Consider the following 26316-nt stretch of genomic DNA (forward strand, 5'->3'; position numbering starts at 1 on the left):
TTCAATGCAGATTAAGTTTGGTTTGGAAGGTGCAATTTACCTTTAATTTTAACTTCTTTTTGCAACTAAAAAAGTGTTTTCTTTCATAAAAACATTAATATCTTCTGAATTTACCGTTAGGAATAATTAATATAGTAACTTACTCAAATTTAGATTTTCGAGATCCATATATCAAAACACTCACTATAGACACTGGACGATGATTTCTTAAATTTTTTAATCTACATATTTTATTTATTTATTCAAGAACATAGTATATTTTAATTTCACTTATAAGAAAAGAAATTAAATAAATAATGATTAATTACAAGTAAATTAAATATTATTTTAGAAACTATAAAAATTATTAATTTTTAAAATAATTTGTATCATTAATAAAAAATAAATTAATTTTTAAATTAATATCTTATTAACTACTAAAATTTAAAATTAATTTATAAATTTTATTAATAATAAAAAATATTTTAAATACTAATAAATTTATAATCTCTAAAGTCTAATTTAATTAATATATTAATTAGTTATTTTTTGGTTTTAAATTTTTTTTTTTTTTTAGTATTTATTGACCGAATGAATAGTTCAATAATTATAATTCATCTTCTTAATATAAGTATCCCATTATACTAATTTAAGAAATTAATAATAGAACTAATGGATTTGGATTTACTTAAAATATTAAGACTTGAATAAAGTTGTAGGTTGATGATCGCATAAATTTAATCCTATAGGAACAAAATAATTATGGTAGGTAAATAACTTCAAAAGTTAAACCTTATAGATTTCATTTATTTGATTTACACCATGATCATGATTTTTTCCACACGTAAGATATTTGATAAATCTTCAAAACAAAATATTTCTTACCTTTGTACGTACTTATTTTTTAAATTTAGTTAAGTTTACTTCTCAATATTATAAATTATATTACTAATTACTCAATTATCATACAAATATATGTGGAAAGGACTATTCTTGCTAGTTTCTTTGGAATATTTCATGATTCAAAAAGGATTTTTCATCATTTTAGAATGTACTTGTTGGAATGTTCAAAATGATCACATTAAAAATTTAAATAATGAACGGATTTCAATTATCTTAGTTATACTTCTTCAACTATTCTTGATTGATATTTTAAAAATTCATTATTATTCATTTATAGTAATGCTAACTAGATTAGTTGTTTCATAGTAGTTTTCTTCTTATAGGAATATATTTGATCATGTGTCTTATCCTTATCCAAGGAAAGAATTATCCACTTTCAACTTTTTTTATTTGGCCACCAAGAAATAAAATAAAGTTATAGAGTCATGGGGTGTTTAACCCAAACATAGTGATAAAAACTTGAATATAACTAAAATGGTTATGCTGTAATTATATTTGGACACAACACTGAATAATCACTATATTTCTACTTCAAAAAAATTCTAACCCATATACTCATATATCTTCCTACTTGACAATAATATTTATAAGTCTTCTTATGTTATTTCTTAGAATTCGTATGTATTTAATATATTTTTTTTAAATTTATGTGTCAATGAAATTTTCTCTCTTAAAACAATTATTAAAAAAATATATTTTAGAAATAAAAAATAATTAATTATTATTTTTTAAATTATAAAATTATTAGTATTTAATTTAAATTTAATAGTGAATTTACATCTGTTGATTGATTTAATATTTACTCTTCCAAAAGAGGTTTTTTGACCATGATGGGGTTATTTTTTTGGTTTTTACCAAAATGGGGTCCGCTTAAAAAAAAATACAAATTTAGACAAGTCGTGCCAATTCGGCACGACTTCATATGCAGAAGTCGTCCCAATTAGGCACAACTTCTGCCATGTCATACTGAAGTCGTGCCAACTTGGCACGACTTCTGCCCTGTCATACTGAAGTCGTGCCAACTTGACACGACTTCTGCCACGTCATAATTTTTATATATATTTTTTAATTTTATTGTTTATATATTGGGTAGTAAGTTATGTAATGTTAAAAATTAATTTGATACATAATTTTCTAAGAGTGTTAGTTTTAAGGAACAAAAAATGGATAATTGTGTATGGATCATGTTTGAATTGAATGAATAAATACATAGATAAAGAAAATGAATGTTCTAAGAGTGTTATGAATGAATAAATACATAGATAAAGAAAATGAGGAAATTAATAATCAAACTTGAATTGAATTTTATTATTAAGCTTGTCTGTGCGGACAATTATGACGTACGTGGCAGAAGTCGTGCCAAGTTGGCACGACTTTTGTATGACGGGGCAGAAGTCGTGACAAGTTGGCACGACTTCAGTATGACATGGCAGAAGTCGTGCCTAATTAGGACGACTTTTGCATATGAAGTCGTACCGAATTGGCACGAGTTGCCTAAATTTGTAATTTTTTTTAAACGGACCCCATTTTGGTAAAAAAAAAAAAAATAACCCTATCATGGTAAAAAAAAAATTCCAAAAGAATTGTTAATTTTATTAAAAAATTGTGTCACGTCACTAAATTAAAACTTGTGAAAAATTGTATATGATAAAATCTTAATAAATACAAAGTGCAAAAGGAAGGTGTGACAACTTTTGATCTATATGCCCATTTTCACTTAGCCAACAATCAACCATTATATTGAGAGATATTTTTTTTTTATAAAGTTTTCGTGTTAGGCATCACTATGCAACTTGACATCTCAGCTAAGCTGACACCTCAAGTAACAACAATCATCTGCCATCACATGAAAAAAAAATATTATTAAAAAAAGAAAAAAAAAAATATGGGGAGACTAGACCAAAACCCATATGTTAACACAAACGATACATAGATAGATTATACCTATTCATAAAGAATTCTAAGAACAGACTAGCTGGGAGTCTATTATACCAATGAAAAGATTCTCTATGAATAAATCCTAAATTAGCCAACTTATCAGCACACGCATTCCCTTCACGAAAAATATGAGTTACCCTAAACCTGATTGTCCCACAAAAATTAAGACAAGTATTCCATCGATTCTGAAGCATCCACGGAACATTAGTCCTAGCAGTAAACGCAGCACAAACCAAGGCAGAATCACATTCAAGCCAGACATTAGTAAGTCCCATTTTTTGAGCTTCCTCCATAGCATGTATAACTCCATAAAACTCAGCAACCAAAGCAGTTTGAACTTCAAGAAACGCTGAAAAAGCACCAATAAATTCTCTCATACTCCCACGAAAAATACCTCCACAAGTAGCAAGACCAGGATACCCCCTAGCAGCCCCATCAGTATTAATTTTGACCCAGCCTGGTGAAGGAAATTCTCATCTAATAGGAAGAGGACGAAGAACTTTACCACTACGAGTCTTAATACCGAAAAACTTAATCACGTTGAAGTCCAACATATCATTCTTCATTGAAGCTTTAGACGAATTTCCCACTAGACAAGTTAAATCTTTAATTATCGAAATAGCCTTAGAAACCCCAATCTTATCCTGAAATATAGCATAATTCCTCATACGTCATATCATCCATATAGAAAAGGTTATCACCGCAAGCTTAATCAATTTAACCAAAGGACTACCATCACTCTTAATAAAAGAAAGTAGATCATCCTTATTAGAGAAATGAGAAGTAAGAAAAATTTGTCGTACCCAACTCCAAATATGCAATGCGTTAGAACATTCAAAAAATAGATGTTGAATAGATTCCTCTTGCTTTTCACAAAGCGAACACATAGAACATATATGCAAACCCTTATTCTGAATATGTTGATCTGTAGGAAGTCGCCCATGAAAATTTTTCCAAAGTACTAGAGTTTTGGAAGGCAGAATAGATGAAGACCAAATGAATTTACCCCAACCATCTGGAACTCCTGGTTCCAAGAAAAAAGTCCTAGCCGATTTAAGAGTAAAACGACCAGACTCATTTAGAATCCAATTAGGAATATCCTGTTCCTCTCTAATCATGATATGATTAAAAAAAAGAGGCATCTGCTGTAAAGAGAAGGGAATATTTCAATCACAACCTGTCCAAAATTGAGAGACTTTTGTGATTATGTTAATTAAGGAGATATAACATACTTTTGTGATGTTTTAAATAAAAAATTGTTGAACATAATTGTTATTATCATTAAAATACAATCACTACTAACATTTTAATGCTCCTTTTGTTTTCAAACAGAGAAAGTTTGAAAGGCAGATAAAATGTGAATATGAAAAATTTTTAAAAAAAAAATACAGAAAATGACAATTTTTGTAACTTGAACTTTCCATGCATATGTGAGGTGATTTGCAAATTGTACACTTCAAAAGATAATATATTTTATATAATCGATTATCATTTTAATATATATTTTATTTAAAATAAATAAATAAAAATAAAAAATATTAAAATAATACATTAAAAAATTAAATTATTCCAAAATAATTTAAAATTAGTCTTAAAAATTTAGTTTGCAAAGTAATTTTAAATTTATTAATATATTAAAAATTATTATATTATATCAATCAAATATATTTTTATCTTAAAACACAATTTTATTTATATGATAAATTTTATATAGTTATATTCTTTTATATTATTTTATATTACCATCTAATTTATCAATTAGTTTTATCAAATTATAATTTATTTATTTAAATATTATAAGTTAAGAAATTATAAACTAAGAACTAATTTATTACCTGAAAGCTAGCTAAATCTAGTTTTACGATGAGAAAATAATTCAATAAGGTTTGTTAATTATGAACAAGGATTGACTATACATTCAATAATATGACTCCTGGTAATATTGAATCAATACTATATTTTACGTCTGAAAAAAATTAGTTTTTCTTTTTAATATTTGACTCTTCAAAATAAAATTATACTTTTGGATTTGGATAGGATTAACGTGTGGGTGGTTATCCAAACCTTGAGTTAAGGTAAAAAAAATAATTACTTTAACTTTGGTTTGGTTGAAAAAAAAAAATAGTTTACTTTGCTGATGTAGAAATTTTCTTTTCATTAACCAATTAAAAATAGATAAGAATTAACAATTCCAAAATCAATAATATTGTTATAAGATAATTTATGATTAATTATGAATGTACTTTTTTTTTTTTTTACAAAAGTTCTTATGTTAGGTATTTTTATGAAACTTAACATCTCCCTAAATATAATGTGAAAAATTTTAAATTTGGTTTTCTCGCTGTAATTAAGACAATGTTCTACCTATTATGAAACATACCATGAATATTAGTTTTAACTGTAAATGCAGCACAAATCAAGACAAAATCACATTAAAGTAATAAATGGGTAAGACTCGTCTTTTAAGCTTTTTCAGTAGCATGTATAACTTCATACAACTCAGTAACCAAAACAATCTGAACATTAAGGAAAGTAGATAAACCACCAATAAACTCACTCATATTCTCACGAAAAATACCTAACAAAATGTTGAAGAATAGTTTAATAAAACTGTTTAATCACAAGTCAAATAGAGGAGGATCTATAAGCCATACTTTTGAGTAAATTAAAAACAATTGTGCAATCATTTTTATTTTAAGTAACTATTTCTAATATATTAAAATATAACTATTAAATTTGTTATTAAATACAATTGTCTAACTTTTTTTACTTAAAATAATACAAATATACATTTTTTTTAATTTTTAAAATTATTTATTTAGAATTATATTTTGTAAATTTTACTATTTAAATTTAAAAATGCAGGCACACAAACAGGTTACTACATGTATTTCCGTTAGTGAATGAATAATAACTTGGAAATAGAAAAAGTTAAACACAAATAAACTTGATCTTTTAAGGTCCCCAGGAAATAACTGCAATTAAAATAATGCAAATTTCATGATAGAGGAGAAGTGTAGTTCTAGACTTTTAAATATTTAATTATTTCATTTTTAACTCTTTATTGCTCTTAATTTTCGTATAATAGCCACTAACTACTATATATTATCAATTAAAAATTATCTAAATATATTACCCTTTGTAGAAACCTATGAACTAATAAAAATATAAAAAGTCTTTACAGTATTAGCACATTTGAATTAAACTAATATTTTAATTTGTACATTGTATAAGTATGTTTACAATATTATTATAATTCTAGTTCACCATAAATAATAAATTTAATTTCGTAAATCACATCTCATAACTAAAATTCATAGTAGATGAATATTTTAAATCTCTAAAATAATATTTTTAATTTATAATAAAATTAAATTATGATACAAGATTATTTTTTATTGAAATAAACGTAAAATAAAATCAAATATACCATAGAAGATAGAAAGAGTAGTTTGAGAAAATCAAGAGAGACATTTTTAACTCTGATTGATTTTGAAATATAACATGATGTTTTAATGTTTTCTTTTCTTTAATGAAGATATATACTATGTTTCTAACACACTAGCTTAATAGTTAGATGCTTCTTCTTTCTAAAGTAAATGTACTTTTATGTTTTTCAAATGTCAAATTGAGCAATGTTTTTAACTACTTTCATTGAAGCATTAATTTTTTTAATTTATCTATACATTAAAAATTCTCTTTGTCTCAATAAAATAAAATAATACACCAATAAAAAATAAAATTCATATAAATTTATTGTGTCAAAAAACCTTAAACAACATACTACTCTATTAAATCCTAAAAAAGGTTTTTCTTCTCTCTCCCCATCATTACTAACTGCACCACCATTGTTGCCATTGCAGAAGAAGAGAAGAAGAATGATACAAAGGAAGAAGAAGAGAGATAATGTATTGCAAAAAAACCTCCTTTCAGAAAGCCATTTTATGTGTTTTTGAAAAACTTGTTTCGGAAAACTCATTCCAGAAGGTATTATGTGTTACAAAAAATTTGTTCCAAAATATGTATATTTCATGCATTACATACATTCTGTTCTAAGAATCTTGTTATGGAAATCCATTCCAAAAATCATGTTCTGGAATCCCGATCCTACAAGTTCTAGAAAGCGTGTGTTCTGGACAAAGTAACTAAAAATATAAGCTATGTCAAACAACCATTATGGCTAAATGTAGGAGAAAACAACAGCATTGGATGCTTAAAAATGTACAAATTGTTATCTATTCACAGCTTTGTTACCCAGTAAGGTAGCAGAATGTGCAAGTTTATGTATCTTATCAAAATTTAGTTGCTCAATTGCCTCTTTATCAAATATAGCGTCTGACAAAACAACTGAGGATGCTCCACGCAAAATATATTCACCAATAGCATCTGCAAAAAAGAGTTGAACTCTTTCACATTGAATGGTTATGCCAATGGTCTTAACTTGATCTACTAAATAAAATGCATTCTTGTGTCCACTAGGCATACATGGATGAGATTAGTAGTGAACACATTTATTAGAAGCTGTTATAGAATAATTCTTCTAAAGCTTGTTCTATATGCTGATATAAACAGTTCTTCAAAAGGAGTGTTTGTAAAAAAAAAATCTAAGTGCATAAACAAATAGGATATTAGTTTTTTTTATATGCAAATGCATTAACTTAACAAGAAACTTCACCATTGGTAAGTTCTAAACTATATCTTTGGCATAAAGAAAACAATTAAGAGTTAAGTGTTTCTAAATAGCAATCCTTGACAACAAAAGTGAAAAGAAGCTGCTCCTAGAAAAACTTGTAATTAAGTAAAATCAACACTGAGAATGAGAAATAATACCCGAAAATCTATTTATCAAATGCTTGAGGATGAAACATTAAAAGGTCAGAATTTTCATGTTGGTAATGGTATATTAAACATAATAATCCTGAATACTCATATTTATGTTCTGATGTGGGGATTTTAAATATTTACTCATATCTCTATAATATTCTCCTTATAGACAGCATTTGAACTTCATATCACTCAATTATAATCCAGTAGGAAAACTTCAAAACTACCTATTGTTATTCCCTGAGAAGCAACCATAGAGACGTGAGGAAAGGTCTTCTTGAGTGCTGATATGTACTGAAATCCTCCAAGTGCAGAAACTGGATATATCTATCACAAAGGTAAACACTAAGTATAAGAAATTATGATGTGAATTATAACCCTTAAAAAGAAAAATATGGGGCAGCTCTAAATATAAAGATATGAATGTTAAAAAGATGGAAAGGCATACCTTAACCATTTTAGCCCCTGCATCACATGCAGACAATATCTGCATGGCACAATGATCACTAAGGAGTGGTCAATGAATGCTAGAAAAAATTGCATTCACTAAAATATTAATGAAGAATTAATCATGAGATCTGCAAAAGACTTGAATCTAAAAGTTGACTCTTACTTCAGTTGGAGTCATTGTACCGGGAATATATAAAACTTCACCACTCTGAACGTAATCCATTACCATTATGTCCTGATAACAAATAAACAATTTTTAAGAAAATGCACATGGTTAGACATCCTAGTGTGTCTGCAAATAGTGAACATGTAAGTATTATGTGACAAGAATCTTTCAATCTAATTCAAATAAGAAAGAAAAAAGAAGAAAAACAAAATATTAATAGTAAACACCGAAATTTGCCACACGCAGGTATTATGTGACATGCAGGTACATATAAATATAATTGCAAACCTTAACAGTAGCAGGACTCAATAGAAATTTGGCTCCGGCATCGATTGCATTTTTAGCATCCTCAATCCTGAGTACAGTTCCAACCTAAGGGCAATGACTGTTCAGTTCAGACAACTCTTGAAGAGATGTGCTTTCATGGAATAATACATGATAAGAGTCTTGATCATCATGTTAAAACAAAATCATAAGAATTCAATAGGATACCTTTACAAGCTAGTGATATCCTGCAAGAAAGCAACTAAAAGAAATTTCCAATTTTATAAGAATTTTTTGTGTGCAATTCCAAGAGAGATAAATTTATTAGTGTTCTAGACAAGACTAAATCAGAATAAAGTAAGAGATTTCGGGTAAATTTGGCGATATTACTTAGAATTTAGAAGAAATGTGGAAAGATAAGTTGGACATTCCTCTTAACTGATTATGGGGGTAACACAGAGAGGTAGTTATCCACATCAATCAACAACACATTCAACACTAGAACAATTTCAAATGAATTAACTTTATATTTTTTTTCCAAGATTCTACAAGACATTGTGGTTTTGTTAGAAATAATCCATAGAATAAATAATTATTCTCTGTTTGATAGCTAAGTAAAATTAAGAGAGAAGAAAAAAAATCCTAGAGTGAGGATTAGCAGTTCTTGGTGATAATCGTCATTTACATGTCAACCAGCATGTCCATTAGGTGATGATGCTATACACCCCACAATCTTAAAATTCAATGAACTGAGAGAATGCAATGACAATGACATGTTCTCCGGTTTCCTTAACTCTGGGCAGGTTCACACGATGTACACCCAAACAAAGAACATTGATGCCATCTGAGAAACTGGATATAAACTTTAAGGATGAAAGCATACCCCAAGGGCCATTGTAGGATGCTCCTTCACAAGCTGCTGCAGAACCTACACAGACCAGAAAAGCGTATGAATTCTAAATCTAAGAACAAAACAAGTGAGGCAGTAAAAAAATTAAGGTAGACAACCTCAAACACACCTGGAGTCGATACCACAATCTCCAACTACACATTAAAAGAAATAGATGATGAGAAACACATCATGAACAAAAATAGTCGAGTACATCATATCTTGTCAGATGTCACAAGGCTTGCATAACTCTAGCTCTGTATGGCCCAGAAGCATTTAAACTGATTCAACTAGTAGGATCAATTTCAAAACTAAGACAAAACGGATCCATGTAAATGTCCTCTGAGTTTTCTTTATTAAGATTAAATTGATAATACAGAATAAAAGAACGTCAAAAATAAACTTACAACTGAAACTCCACCTGCTATTGCAGCATTTGCAGCTTTCATGGCCACTTCTGCGCTGTACATAGGTGAAAAATAAAGGTCAGCCAGCATAAACAGGCACACAATACAATAAATATGGTCGTGCCTTGGGAGAATTTGCCTACTAGCACATCAAAAATTGAATTCAGCCAAAAAGAACATAATACATTCAGCCCACTAAGCAAAAAAAGTGCGAAAGAAAAAGGAAGTGAAAAATAATACTCTTTTATCCTCTATATTTAGTAACATAAAATACAAAACAAAAACAAGAAAAATTAGGCTGAGTAGAGTAATCCTCTTTCAACTTTGGCACTTAATCGTTCAACTTTGTGTATGCTGTCACTTTTTATCCTAACAAGCTACTATTCATAGACACCATATGCCCAAACTTCATCTACAACAAGTACGCCATCCCTGCCTCATGTTTTACACATTCAAAATTAAAACCACTCATCCCTATCCTTTAAATCTAAAGTTTTCATCTTTTTCAACATTAACAAAGTTCTCTTCTGAGAACCAACATTCCCAACAAAAAAAATTAGAGTGGCAAGCCTATTCTGCTTGGAAGCATCTAAAAATAATTTCTTTTATTGCAATTCGCTAACTCCCAGAAGAAGTTGCCTGAGTAATCCCCACCAAAGACAAAGCCATAGAGAAGCTGGATAAGAAAAATAAAAATACCCAATATTGATTATAAAAACTAGACCACATACATTTTTTTTTATAACTGTTCCATCTTTTTTAATAAAAAGACTGAAGCAGAGAAGAAAAAAGGACCTGTTAGCCCTGAGACAAGCTATGATACCAGAATTGTTGATCTGGCTGAGGGTTTTGTCAACTGCGGATGCTGAAAGGTGAGGGATTCTGGATGAAACTCTCACATGCATACGCAAAGAAGGAAGAGAAGAAGAAAAAATATGGCATGGGCACATAGATAAGGTTGCAGTAGCAGCGTCCATTGTACCTGTACTTCCGCTTCACTATGCTTTTCTTTTCAGACAAACACAAGAAAACGAGTGTGTTCTGTTTCATCAATTAAAAGTTCATTCTCACAAATGCAACATGTGATGTAATGTAAGAGGTGTTTATTTTATCTTATGTTTTTTACTTTTAAATCGTTACTTTAGTTTTAGTTTATTTCTTGTTTTCAAATGTTTGTTTCTTTTGGAATATTACTATTTTTTTTTCATAGATTGTAACTTTCTTATTCAAGTTATTTTGTAAAAATATTTCTAACATAAAAATGCAACCGAACATGGTTCTATGCATTTCTTGGAAAAAAAATAGTAGAGTTGACCTAGTTCATGTTTTCGTTTCTCAATTTAAATAATCAAATTAATTTTATACACTTAGTATTGTTAATTATACCCATGAAAAATATTGCAAACATACTTTTAGAAAATAATCATCATGAAATCTAGTTTAAAACTATGTACATTCAGTATAAATTTATTTTCATTATCATTTAATTATAAATTATTAGTGATATACGTTTTATGACATTTTTGTAAAAAGTAACAAATTCGCTAAACAATTCAATACTTATTTATTACTACTACTATCAAAATAAATTTATTTTTTATCTATTCTTAATATAATGTTTTATTGCATAAACCAAATAAAATTTATGTTAAATAAATTTTTTATATATTATATACGGTTTTAAAACTCTATTTTGACTCATCATATCATATTATTTAAATTAAATTAAAAAAAATCAATTTTAAAAAATGAGTTTTAATATTAACATTTTGAATTAATTCAATTTCTTTAAACTTTTTATCATACTTGTCAAAACATAATATAAGGAAATGGTGATTCAATTAATTAAATCGGAATTGATCCTCTATCTCATCTAAATCTTTTTAAATAATTGCATTTAATCAAACTAGATAGAACCGATCATATAAATTATCATAAGAAAAAAATAGAATGACTGACAATTTAACCAATATAATATTAACAAAAAATATGTATATTGTTTATAAGTGATTTTTTAAAGAGAATTATAATTTGTTCAACTCAAATACAATTTATTTATTTTTATAATTAAGTTACTTTTTTCGTATATTATGATTTATGGCTTTTGAAGTAAAAATAAAATAAAATTATAAATTACGTATATTATTTTAATTTTTTATGAATGCTACTTAGGATTATAATATATTAAAAGAATTAAAAAAAATAGTTTACTGAAATTAGTTGAATCCCGTTTCTACCTTTAAAACCATGATTTTACCGTTTATTGTTCGTTTGTGACATACGAATATATTTTTTCACGATCTATTTTTTCAACGATAGTAAAAGTGCGAAACACACTGCTCAAACCATAAGAGAGAATACACTTTGTTTGTATTTCTCAGAATTATTATTCATTCATTTATCTCCGTGCAGAAATTCCCCGAAGGAGGAGCTTCTCATCCTTTTTCTGCTTCCCTTTCCTTCAACCAATTCAAGATCCGCGACCCGCATTAGATTCGATCCGATCCGAAATGTACGGATTCGAAGCTCTCACTTTCAACATCCACGGCGGCTTCCTCGAGGCCATCGTCCGCGGCCACCGCGCCGGTCTCCTCACCACCTCCGATTACAACAATCTCTGCCAATGCGAAACCCTCGACGATATCAAGATGCACCTCTCCGCCACCGAGTACGGCCCTTACCTCCAAAACGGTGCGTTTTCTCCAATTCACGCCCTCTCCCTCATCCATAACCAATCTCAATTTATCATCAACTATTTATTTATGTGATATTAGTGTGCTTGTGATTATTTTGTTTCCGTTTTGAAGCCTCATCTCTGTTTTCATGAAATTGAATGCTGAAACGATATCGCGATAACTTTGTTCGACACGTGTGTGGATTTGAAGTGGATATGTGATAAGGAACGTTTCTCAAAATTTTCAGGAGATGTTATGTAGTGTAACCGAATCAAGTACTTGGAGATTCGTAGAAGTTTGTGATCTAGGTTTTTCGTTTAATTTTTCATTGGTGTTACTTCATCATTATATATTCGTGTAGTGGACCTCGGTGTGATCCTCCAATGAGGTTGGGCTTAGCAGAGAGGCTAATCGTCATAACATGGCAAACGGAGGTTCAAATTCTTGTTTGGAGAGATGTCTCGATGGTGTCTGAATCAGGATTGCTCGAATAAAAATTCGAGAGGTGTTCATATAGTGCCCGATTGTGAGTAGGATTTCCTTATGTGGAAGGAAGATATTTGCGGGAAACAAAAAATAATCGTTGTCTTGTTTATTTCTTGTGTTATATTTTTCGCTGTAGTTAACTGTTCTTTAAAGTTGACTCGTATGGGTTATGTTCAATTTTTCTGTTGGAATTGAATTTGAATGAAGCTTTCAAAAAATTATTTTTCTTACTCTGTTACTTCCTGTGTAAATAAATTATTTTATTAATTAGTTAAAAGATGTGTAGATTCTGTTGTTTTTGTATTAGCGGAATGGTGTTTTTGATTATTGGTCTATGCTGATGGCTGAAAACTATTGCAGAACCTTCTCCACTGCATACCACCACGATTGTGGAGAAGTGTACTCTTAAGCTGGTTGATGATTACAAGAACATGCTATGCCAAGCCACAGAACCCTTGTCAACCTTTTTAGAGTATATCACGTATGTGATCTTTTGCCTTTTCTGTTTGGTATCTTTTTGTATTTATGGATTTACTCTGTCAATGTCATCTTTATATTGATAACATTATGTAGGTTGAGCTAGAGGAGGCTAAAATTTTAACATTCAAGTAGTTTTAGGTGCTGTAATTGTAACTTGTTAGCAACTCAGCTAACTAGTATGGGCATTAGCTCTGCCTCCTTGTGTAAAAGTTGAATTCAAATCAGCATTTGCTCTGGCTGATGAGTCTTTTGCAGCTCTTTTATTTTCATCCAAATTTATGTTATCATTCCACCAAAAAAGCTGAAACTGATGTTCTTTCTGTTTTCTTCCTGCAGTTACGGTCACATGATAGACAATGTTGTTTTGATTGTTACTGGCACTTTGCATGAGAGAGATGTTCAAGAATTACTAGAAAAATGTCATCCACTCGGCATGTTTGACAGGTAAGTAAGTTCTATGTAGTTTTCAATATGTTGACTGTAAGCAGTTACATTTTTAATTTTTCTCTGCTTTCTGTTGGCCCTCTGCAGTATTGCTACTCTGGCTGTTGCTCAGAATATGCGGGAGCTTTACAGGTTGGTTCTTGTTGACACTCCTCTAGCTCCGTATTTCTCTGAGTGCATTACATCAGAGGTAAACCATCTTTCCAATTTTCTCCTTTTATTTTTTTTTAATTCATGTATTTAATACCGTGCTAAAGATTTTAGTAGTTAGTTGGTACTATTGCAGAAACTGCAAATAATCTATATCTGCATCTCGTAATGTATAGACTGTGATAATAAAGAGTTTGAAGAGTCTGCGATACAATCATACAAAATTATTGGAAATCTAAAAGAAACAAGGTGTTGGTTCCCTAATGAGGACTGCTTTCCTACGCTACCTCTTTTTGGGTTATATGTTGGATGGAATATTGGGATCTATACTTTGTTGTGTTATAGTTTATGTAACTTTTACATGTTTCTGTAGTTCTAGTTTATTTGTTTGATATATGCTCATGATAGTCGGATGAAATTGGACTTCTATTGATATGATATGTTGTTGTTATATTCTTTATATCTCTAGGACTTGGATGATATGAACATTGAAATAATGAGAAACACTCTTTACAAGGCATACCTTGAAGACTTCTACAGATTTTGTCAGGTGAAGGGTCTGAGGCACTTTGTTATCCACTAGATATATGTACTCTCCTGTCACAATTTTTTCTTCTCTGATTTTCATCATTTTAATGTTATTCCTAAGCAGAAACTTGGTGGTGCCACAGCTGAGATAATGTCTGACCTTCTAGCTTTTGAGGCTGATAGAAGGGCTGTGAATATTACCATAAATAGGTATATGAAAAGTAAAATGGTTTTCTATTGCCTTTTAGTTAATCTGGATACTTGTAATAACTGGCATCCATGGCTTTTACTCTGTGCAGCATTGGTACTGAGCTTACCAGAGATGACCGTAGAAAATTGTACTCTAATTTTGGTTTGCTGTAAGCTCTTAACCCTCAGCTCCCTCTTTCTCTCTCTCTCCCTCCGCGCACACACACACACAGCCATATATATTTAGAATTAGCGATGTTTGTTAATGCTTTGGCATGATTCTTTTGGTAATGACCGACTTATTTTAAACAGATACCCATATGGTCATGAGGAACTTGCTATCTGTGAAGACATTGATCAGGTAAGTATGATTTACATATAAAACATGGCGTTTTAGGTATGTATGATTTACATATATGATATGATGTTTTAGGTTGGTAAGTTGGTAGCTACATGTGTTTTGCTTCATTCAATTTGTACTTTTCTTAGGCCATGATAGATTGTGTTGCTCGGGGTAGTTGATTCGTGTTTATTGATAGCCAAGTTAGTGAAATGTACTGCTAGTTTTGATATGGTTTTTACCAAAAGATATATTGGTATTTGATATTTTTAGTGATATTTGTTGTCTTTGGTTTAAACAATTGTTGTATGGATTTAGCAACACAAGCACGTTGGGAAATTGTCCCATGAGTCTTTGATTGATCCCTGCAGATGTTTTCTAAGATGTCACTTTGAAGCTTTCCTTTTTTGAGCGCCTTCTATTATTCAGGCGTAAATGATATGCTTGTTTCTTATTCCATTTGTAATTTGTAATTGCCTACTTGGTTTTGGCTACCAATTTCCAGAGGGTCTTGTGTATGAGTTATTTATCCCTCTCTGTTGGAATCTATCCTGAAATGGTCAATCATCAAAGCATCAGTAGTGTCTGCATATTTCTGTCTGATTTCTTTTAATAATGCTTTTTGGGCCCTAAATTTTTATCTGGTTGCTCATGTAGGTTCGTGCTGTCATGGAAAAATATCCCCCCTATCAATCTATTTTTGCTAAGCTATCATATGGTGAAAGTCAGATGCTTGACAAGGCATTCTATGAGGAGGAGGTGAAAAGGCTTTGCCTGGCGTTTGAACAACAGGTTTGTTTACAATTCTGAGTATCACAATGTTTTCGCCCATGCACATGATGTTTGGTTGGGGGTAAATGTGGAGGGAAGGGTTTATATAAACTTTTGTTGTTTGATTTAATTTTTAAAAGGGGAAGGGAACAAAATCCCTCATTTTTCTCTCCGCCAACATAGGCTTTAGAGTGGAGGGGAGGATATTTGAAACATTTCAAGTATAATTGCTAAAATATCTCTACTTATTTTTTGAAATTCAAAATCATAAGATACAAATGGGTTTGTTTGCAGAAACTTGTGCGTAAGGAATTTTAGGAGAGAAAATAAGAAGAAAATGAAATTAGAATCTCAGTACTTTAAAATTAAGTTATGCGTAAGCTAATTTGTAGGAACTCTCTCACATAATTTGTGCATAAGTTTATATTAGTTTTTAAAGTTCATTGTTTTTAAAAAATTTCTTCTAGAAGTTCTTATGAAGAAGTTTCTCCAAACATGCTCAAAGTAAATTAATTTTTTTAAATTCATTCTCTATCCTAGTGAACCAAACAAGAAAAAGCTACCTCCCTTCTCTACAAAAATCCCCCTGCCTACTCTTTTCTCTACCAAACAAATCAAAATCCACCTTTCCTTCCCCTTTCTTCTCCGTTAAAATCCCTCCCTTCCTCTCTCTCTTCCTTTTGAACCAGGCAGTTTTGTATTGGATTAGTTTAATATTTTAATGATAGCTAAATTGTTTTTTTTTCGGGTTAGTAAGCTGCACTATTTTGTCAATACTGCAGTTTCATTATGCTGTGTTCTTCGCATATATGAGGTTAAGGGAACAGGAGATCAGGAATTTAATGTGGATTTCAGAATGTGTTGCTCAGAATCAGAAGTCCAGAGTTCATGACAGTGTTGTCTTCATATTTTAGTCGGATTGCTCCTTATAGTTTGTATGTTCGTTGGGATAATTTGTTGACTTTCTGCATTCTCCATCTGAGTTGTCATTTGTAGTAGACACTAGACAGCCACTGTTCAGAAGATTGAGATAAAAATAATTAATCTTATGCTGATAAGATCTTCTGTAATACGGAAGGAAGATTTTTATAGTCGAATTTGATTGAAATATGTTCAGTTTTAAAGATCTTAAGATTCAATTTGTATGTTGTGAATTTTACAGTAAATATTCCTGTGCAATAAACCTGCTAGCTGGATCTACGTGCCTCTGTCTTAATCTCTTTCTTTTGTTTCTACTCGAATTTGGCTTAAGATTACACTCTCTTTTTTTTGTATTTTTTACTCTATTTTTTATTATACTGTTAATCTACTTATTTTTAGTTTAAAATTTGTGAACTTAATTCTGCGTGATGGAAAATACTTGGTGGACTTTCTAGGCGACTTTTCAGCTTTTACTGTAAAACTTGTGTGTTCATTATTATATATGGTTAAGACAAATATTTTAAGAAGTGCTTAAATAATTGCAATACATTTTAGTGTGGATGTTATAGGACTGTTGTAGGATTAAGTTTTAACCCTTAATGCAGAACTGACTTGAATATAACTTAGTATTTTCGAACTTCTTTCTAATTTTATCAATTTTGATCATGACTTCAAAATATAATCACAAATATAATTAGTAGCAGTAGCGGGGTTAATAAGATTGATGAAGTAAAGTCATGGCAAATAAGATTGATGAAACTACGCCGTGTGGCATCCAAATTTCTAACAAAATAAATTCTCTTGTGGAAACAATTGCCACGTAGCCCACTGTGCATCACTCCTGTTGTCACCCATAGCTTTTTGTTCAACTCACGGCGTTGTCTCTCATTGAACATTTTCAGTTTTGAATACAGCACGTGATTAGATATTTTTTGCGTACACAGTAGATTAATTGAGTGCGTATATAAAGCACCTACTTCATCTCATCTTATAAATTAGTAAAAGGTACAATGGATTGGACTTTTGCTGGCTCAAAATACTTTCTCTTCCTTTATTCACTGTTTTCATTCGCAGCTACTAATTGTCTTCTTTCCGTTCCTCCTACCAAATGCCATGAACATGAAAGTCGTGCCTTGTTGCAATTTAAGAAAAGTTTTGTTATCAGTAAGTCTTCTTATAATCCTTTCAGTTATCCTAAAATGGCATCTTGGAATGCAACCACTGATTGCTGCTCATGGGATGGAATTGAATGTGATGAACACACAAATCATGTCATTAGCATTGATCTTAGTAGCAGCCACATCTATGGTACAATGGATGCAAACAGTACCCTCTTTCACCTTAAACATCTTCAAAGCCTTGATCTTGCTGATAATCACTTCAATTACTCTCAAATTCCATCTCGAATTGGTGAACTTTCACAGTTAAGGTATCTGAACCTTTCTCAAACCTATTTTTCTGGTGAAATCCCACAACAAGTTTCACATTTGTCTAAGTTACTTTCTCTTGATCTATGTGGTGCATTTGATTCTCTAGTTCCAGTCAATCTTTTGAGTTTGAAAATATCTACTCTGAGAAGCTTAATTCAAAACTCAACTAATCTTGAAGTTTTTCGTGTTAATTATGTAACCATTTCCTCATCTGTACCCCATACATTCACAAATCTTACATATTTGGAACAAGTCTCTCTTTATCATTGTGAACTATATGGGGAATTTCCACCAGGAATATTCCATCTTCCAAACTTGAGATATCTAAATTTGGGAAATAATCAAAACCTCACTGGCAAATTTCCTGATTTTCATACAAGTGCACAAATTACAACATTAGAACTTGATTCCACAAGTTTCTACGGTACACTTCCTGCATCCATTGGAAATCTCAATTCTTTGAATTGGTTATCAATATCATATTCCAATTTTTCTGGGTCAATTCCTTCTTCATTTAGAAACCTTACTCAGCTTACGTTTCTAGATATTGGAGGCAACAAATTCAAAGGTGATCTTTCTTCGTTCCTGCTAAATCTTAACAAATTACGCACCCTGAGAGTTGGTTTTAATGAATTTACAACTGAAACCATCTCATGGATATGTAAGTTGTCGGGAATGAATGATTTGCGCCTGGAATTTGTAAATATTGGCCTGGAGATTCCATTTTGTTTTACAAATCTCACCCAATTATCTATATTGTCCTTATATCACTGCAATTTAAGTGGACAAATTCCATCTTGGATAATGAACCTAACCAATTTAGCTTCCCTGGATCTTGGACGAAATAATCTTCGGGGTGAAATTCCAAACTCTCTATTCAAACTTGAGAACCTTGAAACTCTTTCTCTGATCAGTAATCTGTTGGAGGGAGAATTAGAGATGGATAAATTTCTAAAGCTAAGAAGGCTCGTTTTGGTTGAATTATGTTTCAATAAATTGTCGTTAATTAGTGGGAAAAACCCATCTAATGCAAGTTTCTCACAAATTCAAGGGTTAGGTTTGGGATTAAGCAATTTGAATGAGTTCCCACATTTTCTACGGGACTTGGCTGAGCTATCATATATTTACATGCCATACAATAATGTCAGTTCATTCCCCAGCTGGATGTGGAGAAAATCAAGTCTTCGGAGCTTAATTGTTTCCCACAACTCATTAACAGGGAAAATAGATCCACAAATATGCAATTTGAAATCTCTTATGCTTCTTGACTTGTCATTTAACAACTTAAGTGGCACAGTTCCCTCGTGTTTGGGAAGTTCTAGTCAACTTCTGCAGATTTTGGTGCTAAAAGGAAACAAATTGACTGGCCCCTTTCCTGGGACATATACGAAGACAAGTGATCTAAGAATGATAGATTTAAGCAATAACAAACTGCAGGGTCAATTGCCAAGAGCACTGCTAAACATTAGAATGCTAGAGTATATTGATGTTAGCCATAACCAAATCAATGATTCATTTCCCTGTTGGCTGGGAACTCTTCCGGAGCTGAAAGTTGTTGCTTTACACCATAATCATTTGTCCGGATCCATAGGGTGTCCTGCAGCATGCACATTTCCCAAACTGCATATCATTTATCTTTCTCACAATCAGTTGTCTGGAAGTTTGCCTTCTAAAACAATCCAGAATTGGAAATCAATGGAAGCTTCAAACGAGAGTCAATTACAGTATCAATATTATTCGGCGTATGATTATCACATGTTGGCAAGCTTTAGCGTGTTGAAGGATGGCTCTTACAGGTATTCATTTTCTCTGTGTAACAAAGGGAGGACCCTGGTTTATGAAAAGCTCCAAGAGTTTTACAACTTGATAGCCATTGATCTTTCAAGTAATAAATTCTCTGGGGAGATTCCAAATGTTATAGGAGACTTAACTGGTCTTGTTTTGTTGAACCTTTCAAACAACATGCTTAGTGGCAACATTCCTTCTTCCTTAGGGAAGCTTTCGAACCTTGAAACTTTGGATCTTTCTGTCAATACTTTATCAGGGAAGATTCCCCTACAGTTGCAAGAACTGACCTTTCTTTCGCACTTTAATGTGTCCTTTAACAATCTTTCGGGTCATATACCTCAAAATATGCAGTTTGCTACATTCCAAGATAGTTCATTTGAGGGTAACCAAGAACTGTGTGTTAATCCATCAGTCAATAAATGTGAGGAAGATGGAGGGCTGCCATTTGTTCCACCTTCCACATCTGATGACGATCAAGACTCGGGAATTTTTATTGAATTTGACTGGAAAGTGGTTCTGATTGGGTATGGAGGTGGACTTCTTGTGGGATTGGCACTGGGAAACTCTTTCAATAGTGAGATATTTGCTTGGCTTAAAAGGATTTGTCGAGTGGGAAACTAAATTTGTGATGATGTGCAACTCTTTCCATTGTATTTGTTGTGCCTTTCATTTTTGTACTTTTCTTATTATAATTGCATTTAGGTAGCAACACTGTGCTTATTGTTTTATGCAGTTTAGCAAGAGTTGCTTATTGCTTCATTGACTACATTGTACCTACCGATATTAGAAAAGTTTACAAACATAAAAAGCTACTTCATGACTTAAGCAGAACATGTAAATACGCTCCAGAGATAGTAAATTAAATCATAGCTTATGAGAATTTCCTTGTTCATATAATCCCCAGAACACAGCTCACGGTAATGTTCTGCAATTGATTGGATATGCAGGACAGAAACTTTTTTTTTGTGTGCAAGTCCATTGTTACTTCATTGTCATTAACTATTGTTCCTGTTTCTAATGTGACACTTCACTTTATACAATTTTTTATTTACTCTCTAAAAGTATTCCACTAAGGTTTATGAGATTATAATTTCAAAAGATTTTACAATATTTTTTTATAACTTTTTATTCAATTAAGATTTTTAATTAATACAAAAAAATTAATATTAATTAATACTATAATATCCAGATTAATTGACTTTCAAAACCTTAAACTCTCTTTACATTCTTTTACAATTACTGACTGATAGTTCATTCATATTTTCTACCATTGTATCATCAAACCACTAAGAAACTATCAAAAATATTGATCTAGATAAATTCATAGTTTTCCTATAATGAATCTTATCTCTTTTCTCTTTTTTTCTTAGTATGTGGGAGTTTTATTATCTATCTGTTTGAAGATTCTTTCTTCCTGCACCTCCATATCTTCTTCTCCCACCTTCATACACAACATGAAAATACATTTTTATCCTTCTTGTGTCACCCCCATAAAGTAGTTTCTGGATTATGTAATCCGGTCCAGAAACTTATTTGAAAAAAGACTTCCGGATTACATAATTCGGAGTCTAAATAAGACTTCCGGATTATGTAATCCGAAAAATAATCATGCATTTGAAAAAAGACTTCCGAATTATGTAATTCAGAAGCTAATTACAATTTGAAAAATGACTTCCGGATTACGTAATCCAGAATATTATAGAGGGGCATTTTTGAAAATTTGAAAATTTGAAAATATATGGAGGTGAGAGAAGAATGTATGGAGGTGCAGGAAGAAGCAGTCCTGTTGGAATCAGTTGAGATTTTGGTGGTCTAAATAAAGGGAGGTGTTGGAATTAATGACTATTGGGTTAAAACTCAAGCCCAATTAAAAAAAGTGTAATGTTCTCGCACACAATCTTCCACAAGTAACTATGTAATGTTATGTTTCTTCTCATTTTTGTAAGTGTTTCTTCTCCTTTTTTTTAACTTGTTTGCTAAGAAATTTATAAATCACTTGATCTCACAGAACCAACATGGTTTTGCTTTCACATCTCCTTGCTCGTTATAAATTTCTCACAATCACAACTAAGTCACAGTTGGTTTCGCTTTTCCATCTCCTTCGTGTTCATAACAATGTAACTCGTAAAGTAAATAACTTGGGATTTTGATAAACAATTATTATATCAATAGGATAAGAGGTGAAAGTGTTTATAAATTATTTTTAATCTTAATTTCTAAGTATGTGAAATTTTTAGACATCCTAAACAAAATATGTAACTATGTATAGATTAAAGATATTGAAATATTTTCCTCTCTGTGATTGCTATAAATCACCGTCAAAATACATTGATAATTCACTACTTAAAACTAAAGAAAATAGCAAGAGTTTAACTAAGTAGACAGACAAATTAATGTAAAAAGCATGAATATAAGACTCTCCTTTCCCTTCAGTGTTACAAGTAGCTTCAGTATTTACACAAGATAATGAAAATCATGTATTAATGCAATATAATTATTTACAATAGACCTTCATAATGTACTGCAGCAACACAATTGGCCCTTATGCAATATTAACAATCAAAACCATAATTTAAAACCTTTTTGAAACATATCATGGGAGGATTTCTTCTTGCTATGGATCTTGTTAACTATGGCTTCCATGTACATATTCCCTCTATCAAACCTGTTCTTTTCAAAATTATCATTATTCTCATGTCCAAAATTGGAAGTAACTGAGATCAAAATCTAGACAATCTATGTTCAAAATATTGATTGCAGGTCTCTTTCTTGCAATTCCAAGTTGTATCTAATGGGATCACAGACAAATGGAATATCACCAATGCTGTCAAAGAAGATTCCACCAAGATCATCATCACTAGCTATCTGTGGCTGTTCACTCTTTCTAACTTCCCCATCAGCTTCATCTCCAGATACATTTGAATTTTTTTCTACTAATTCTCTGAACAACGAAGAGCGGAGAAGAAGGCCAAGTGCAGTGGGAGAAGATGACTTGCTGCTTGAGAATGAGTAGGTTTTATTTCCAAAATTTTCTTGTCCTACTGGGGAATCCAGAGAATCTAGACTAAAAAAACTGTTGTGAATGGCCGAAGATTTTGAGTCTTCTGTTAGAGCATAATTAGATGGGGATGCCACCTTTTGACCCTCTGCTACTGCATGTGCTTCAAGTTTTGCTTCTGGGGTGCTTCCTACTCCAGGCTTTAACCATTTTATGTAAGTGCTCAAATCAAAGTTTGTTACAGCATTAATCCCTCTGTACTCTATGGCTGCTAAGTCATAAGCTCGTGCCGCTTCCTCTTGTGTGCCTTTGTTCGTCAACAAATATGCTATTCAGAGGCTAATGAATGAAAGAAGCTTAACTCTATCTTTGCTTTGTGTGTGTTTGTGCTTGTGGAGATTTAACTTACCGTAGGTGCCAAGATAGAGATATTTGTTTCCAAAAACCCTTCCTATTCTTGCTTCCCATCTACCATTGTGGTGGTGCCTGCAAAACATTCACCACTCATCATTAGTGATTCATCTTCACAAGCAACAATTCAAAACTCAATTTGTGCGTATTGGTCAGAAAAATCCACCTTGCAACACCCCTATACTTTGACACACCTCTTGAAAAGCCACTGCTCTTTCTGTAAAATCAATTTTAAAATAATCAGAGTCAAGAAGTCGTTTTTTCATATGACTAAGTAACCAAGGAAGTGTACCCAAAACTTATATGTACAATATTAAGCCTATATAACTTTATCTGCTGCAACTTAAATACTATACTATTTCTATCTCTTATAAAATTGCAGCTAATTCCCTCCACCTTCTCAAGGTGTGCTAGAGAACAAAATTACAAGTACTTACCTCCTTAAAGTGGCCAAATACTCCTCTTTGGTCATAGTCTGCATTATTTCCATATCTTTCCCGTAATCAGATATCTGTTTTGAAAGTATAAGTAAGGAGCATTAGATGAATCATTTGCACCTAAATGAAGTATAATCTGTTATATAGGTAACTACTATCATCTTACTGGAAAATTGGTGAAAGTTGAAGTTCCCCAGTACTTAAGTGCGGCTAAATCATATGCTCTGGCAGCTGATTCTTCTTCATCATAAGCCCCTATGATATTTGAAAGATAAATTCTTGTCAACTTATTATACTTGATTGACAGAATAATTAAACCAAAATCTTGGCTCTCATCATTAAATGACTCACCAAGGTAAACTGTTAATCAATCGCAATTCCAGTTGAAGTTTCAAATGAAAAGGATGGATATGAAAACATGTTAGTATGTTAGCAAGGAAAAGCAAGTGAATGAGGAAAGGTAAGAAATATATAGAGCAGCAGTTATGCTAAAACCAAAAGGAGGAACTTTACCTTGCTTCCCTTTTTTCTTCTGTGTTATGTTCCAAGAGAGTTTGTCCCACAAGTGAGCTTCATACCGACCGGTCCACCTATGTCTGTTTACAGTTAATTTGGATTAGCAAATTAGACACAAGACCATAGTGGTTTTTGCTCTCTTGGAAACTATAGAACAAGGAAGTTCTTTCTTATATATATCACCTGCTAACACCACGAAATTTTGAGCTTCTCTTTGTTGTGTTGATTGTAGAATTTTCACCAGCATGTTGTTTTGATAACTGCTGCTGGTTGTTATCGTCACCACTGCTGCTGACTGCTGCACCAACCTCTCTTCTTCGTCTCTTGACAGATCGTGTTGCTTGCAGCTCACCTTCTGCCATGGAGGTTTGGCTCTTCCCAACGCTCACCTCTATAATGTTATCATTCATCATTTCCATTTTGTATATTGTGATGTTCTAATTGTTTGGTAGACCCTTTTTCCTTTTCAACTGTGCTTAACTTGATGAGATGTGTGAGTTATGCATTGTTCTTATAATTTGCATGCGTATTTTGGTCTTATTATGCTTTTGTATTTATTGTTAGATACAAAGTTGAAGTTACAAGGAGGACGATAATAACGGGGAAAGTAGAGGTCGGTCTGTGTTGTCCTGTTGCCAGCTCAAAGTCCATGAGTCTTGAACTTGTTTCATGAGAATTCTTACCATCCCAACCCTATATAATAAATAACCACTCCTCTTCCAAACTCATTTCATATTCACGCCCACATTTTCATTCATGCTAACCATAACCATGGGAAAATCAAAACTAATTATTCCTCCACAGTGGAGATATAAAATGCACACTTGCCTGTAGAAGTAATAAGTAAATAATAGAAAATAAAATAAAAAAGTAAAATGACACCGAGAATTTTTAACATGGAAAAAATTCTTCAACTTAAAAAGTAAAATCCACAAAATCTAGTCCAGTAAATATTTTCACTATGAAAATATGATTAGAGCATTGGTTTCTCTCACTCTCTTAAGGATGACACTTAATCTCACCCAATAAGGATGAAATATAATGTCTCATCTAACTAAGATTTCTAATGTTATATTATGGTGAATATTTATTCTCTCATTTTTCTCTATGTTGTTCTTTCATTTGTTTGTTCTTCTATTCCTCACATTTTTCCTTTATATAAAGAATGAGAGAAAGACTTCTTCATAGAGAGATAATGGATAATTAATGTTTGACGCATTTTCAAGATACGTTGAAGATACTATCTTCAACTTTTTAGGTGGAGTTTAAAGTTTTCAAGAGAGATATAATTTCAAGATTTTGGAATATCCATCATTTAATATAATCAATAGATCTATTATCAATATGCATTGGTCATGGTGTTTCATTAAATTAAGAAGGGATCTCAACCGTTATGAAGTGGGAAGTTTGAATATAGTTTATCATTAACCCTCTGGTTGGTTAATCATTCACTAATATTTTCAGCTTTCGCAAACCTAAATTGCTTAATATTTTTCTTTAATTTGACCAGGATTTACCAAATAGTAGGGGTAGGTTAACAAAACTTATGGTGTTTGTTGCCGGAAGAAACCATAACACCTGCTAGTGAAAGATTTTTTTAATCTTTTGTAATTTGGCAGGATGAAAGTCCTCATTCAACTCATTTCAATACTCGTTTTGATTTATATTCTCGTACCCACCATCATATTTTAAATTAGTGAAATATTCATATTTTATCAGGTAATCTACACCTTTTACGTGTTTCATTTTTATCTTTGTAAGCTTTTTCTTTCAAATGATGTATTACTTTCCAATAAACATAAACCTCAATTTTATTGAATGAAATTATTTTTAATGTTTATACTTTTTTTTAATATTTTTATTCATTATTTATTTTTCTTTTCACATGAGAATACTGGAATCTCAAATAATCCATTTGACTTTTATTTAATG

General features: G+C 31.4%; 4 protein-coding genes across 10 annotated transcripts; 2 read left to right on the forward strand and 2 right to left on the reverse strand.

The window, feature by feature from the left end:
• Positions 1–7009: 7009 nt before the first annotated feature.
• LOC137826623 (uncharacterized) lies at positions 7010–10901 on the reverse strand. Of its 7 annotated transcripts, none has more exons than XR_016515186.1 (9): positions 10616–10901; positions 9821–9875; positions 9533–9568; positions 9408–9452; positions 8549–8632; positions 8258–8329; positions 8093–8150; positions 7872–7971; positions 7010–7206 (listed from the first exon to the last, which is right to left on the reverse strand). XR_016515186.1 is itself a non-coding variant. In XM_068632664.2 (9 exons), the coding sequence occupies exons 1-9, from the start codon at positions 10795–10797 to the stop codon at positions 7052–7054; spliced, it is 768 nt and encodes a 255-aa protein (XP_068488765.2). In that variant the 5' UTR covers positions 10798–10901; the 3' UTR covers positions 7010–7051. The 7 variants fall into 7 exon arrangements, 5 of the variants coding, with proteins under 5 accessions (XP_068488765.2, XP_090150677.1, XP_090150679.1 ...); XR_016515185.1 differs by having other exon boundaries at positions 8093–8171; XM_068632664.2 differs by having other exon boundaries at positions 8093–8131.
• A 1177-nt stretch (positions 10902–12078) lies between these two features.
• LOC137826622 (V-type proton ATPase subunit d2) lies at positions 12079–17083 on the forward strand. Its single transcript, XM_068632663.2, has 10 exons — positions 12079–12511; positions 13342–13462; positions 13798–13905; positions 13993–14095; positions 14525–14605; positions 14708–14793; positions 14883–14942; positions 15085–15133; positions 15770–15904; positions 16666–17083. Exons 1-10 carry the CDS (start codon positions 12331–12333, stop codon positions 16795–16797), a joined length of 1056 nt encoding a protein of 351 aa, XP_068488764.1. The 5' UTR covers positions 12079–12330; the 3' UTR covers positions 16798–17083.
• Positions 17084–17814: 731 nt separating this feature from the next.
• Positions 17815–20781, forward strand: LOC137826621 (receptor-like protein 6). The gene has a single exon (XM_068632662.2). It carries the CDS (start codon positions 17815–17817, stop codon positions 20641–20643), a length of 2829 nt encoding a protein of 942 aa, XP_068488763.2. The 3' UTR covers positions 20644–20781.
• Positions 20782–22475: 1694 nt separating this feature from the next.
• On the reverse strand, positions 22476–25053 carry LOC137825470 (uncharacterized). Its single transcript, XM_090294669.1, has 8 exons — positions 24568–25053; positions 24382–24464; positions 24220–24228; positions 24035–24123; positions 23869–23942; positions 23598–23648; positions 23430–23506; positions 22476–23327 (listed from the first exon to the last, which is right to left on the reverse strand). Exons 1-8 carry the CDS (start codon positions 24801–24803, stop codon positions 22765–22767), a joined length of 1182 nt encoding a protein of 393 aa, XP_090150795.1. The 5' UTR covers positions 24804–25053; the 3' UTR covers positions 22476–22764.
• Positions 25054–26316: the final 1263 nt, after the last annotated feature.

This window comes from Phaseolus vulgaris, chromosome 8, assembly GCF_051622355.1.
Source record: "Phaseolus vulgaris cultivar YP4 chromosome 8, ASM5162235v1, whole genome shotgun sequence".
Taxonomy (NCBI): domain Eukaryota; kingdom Viridiplantae; phylum Streptophyta; class Magnoliopsida; order Fabales; family Fabaceae; genus Phaseolus; species Phaseolus vulgaris.

Coding starts and splice junctions, on each gene's coding strand:
- LOC137826623 (XM_068632664.2), bottom strand. CDS start 10,797: ATGGACGCTGCTACTGCAACCTTATCTATGTGCCCATGCCATATTTTT. Junction 7,972..8,092: donor CAGGGGCTAAAATGGTTAAG/GTATGCCTTTCC, acceptor CCTTTGTGATAG/ATATATCCAGTTTCTGCACT. Junction 7,207..7,871: donor TTCTCAGGGAATAACAATAG/GTAGTTTTGAAG, acceptor TCTTTTTTGCAG/ATGCTATTGGTGAATATATT.
- LOC137825470 (XM_090294669.1), bottom strand. CDS start 24,803: ATGGAAATGATGAATGATAACATTATAGAGGTGAGCGTTGGGAAGAGC. Junction 23,649..23,868: donor TATTTGGCCACTTTAAGGAG/GTAAGTACTTGT, acceptor TTGATTTTACAG/AAAGAGCAGTGGCTTTTCAA. Junction 23,507..23,597: donor AAGTATAGGGGTGTTGCAAG/GTGGATTTTTCT, acceptor AATGTTTTGCAG/GCACCACCACAATGGTAGAT.
- LOC137826622 (XM_068632663.2), top strand. CDS start 12,331: ATGTACGGATTCGAAGCTCTCACTTTCAACATCCACGGCGGCTTCCTC. Junction 15,134..15,769: donor TCTGTGAAGACATTGATCAG/GTAAGTATGATT, acceptor TTGCTCATGTAG/GTTCGTGCTGTCATGGAAAA. Junction 15,905..16,665: donor GCCTGGCGTTTGAACAACAG/GTTTGTTTACAA, acceptor TCAATACTGCAG/TTTCATTATGCTGTGTTCTT.
- LOC137826621 (XM_068632662.2), top strand. CDS start 17,815: ATGGATTGGACTTTTGCTGGCTCAAAATACTTTCTCTTCCTTTATTCA.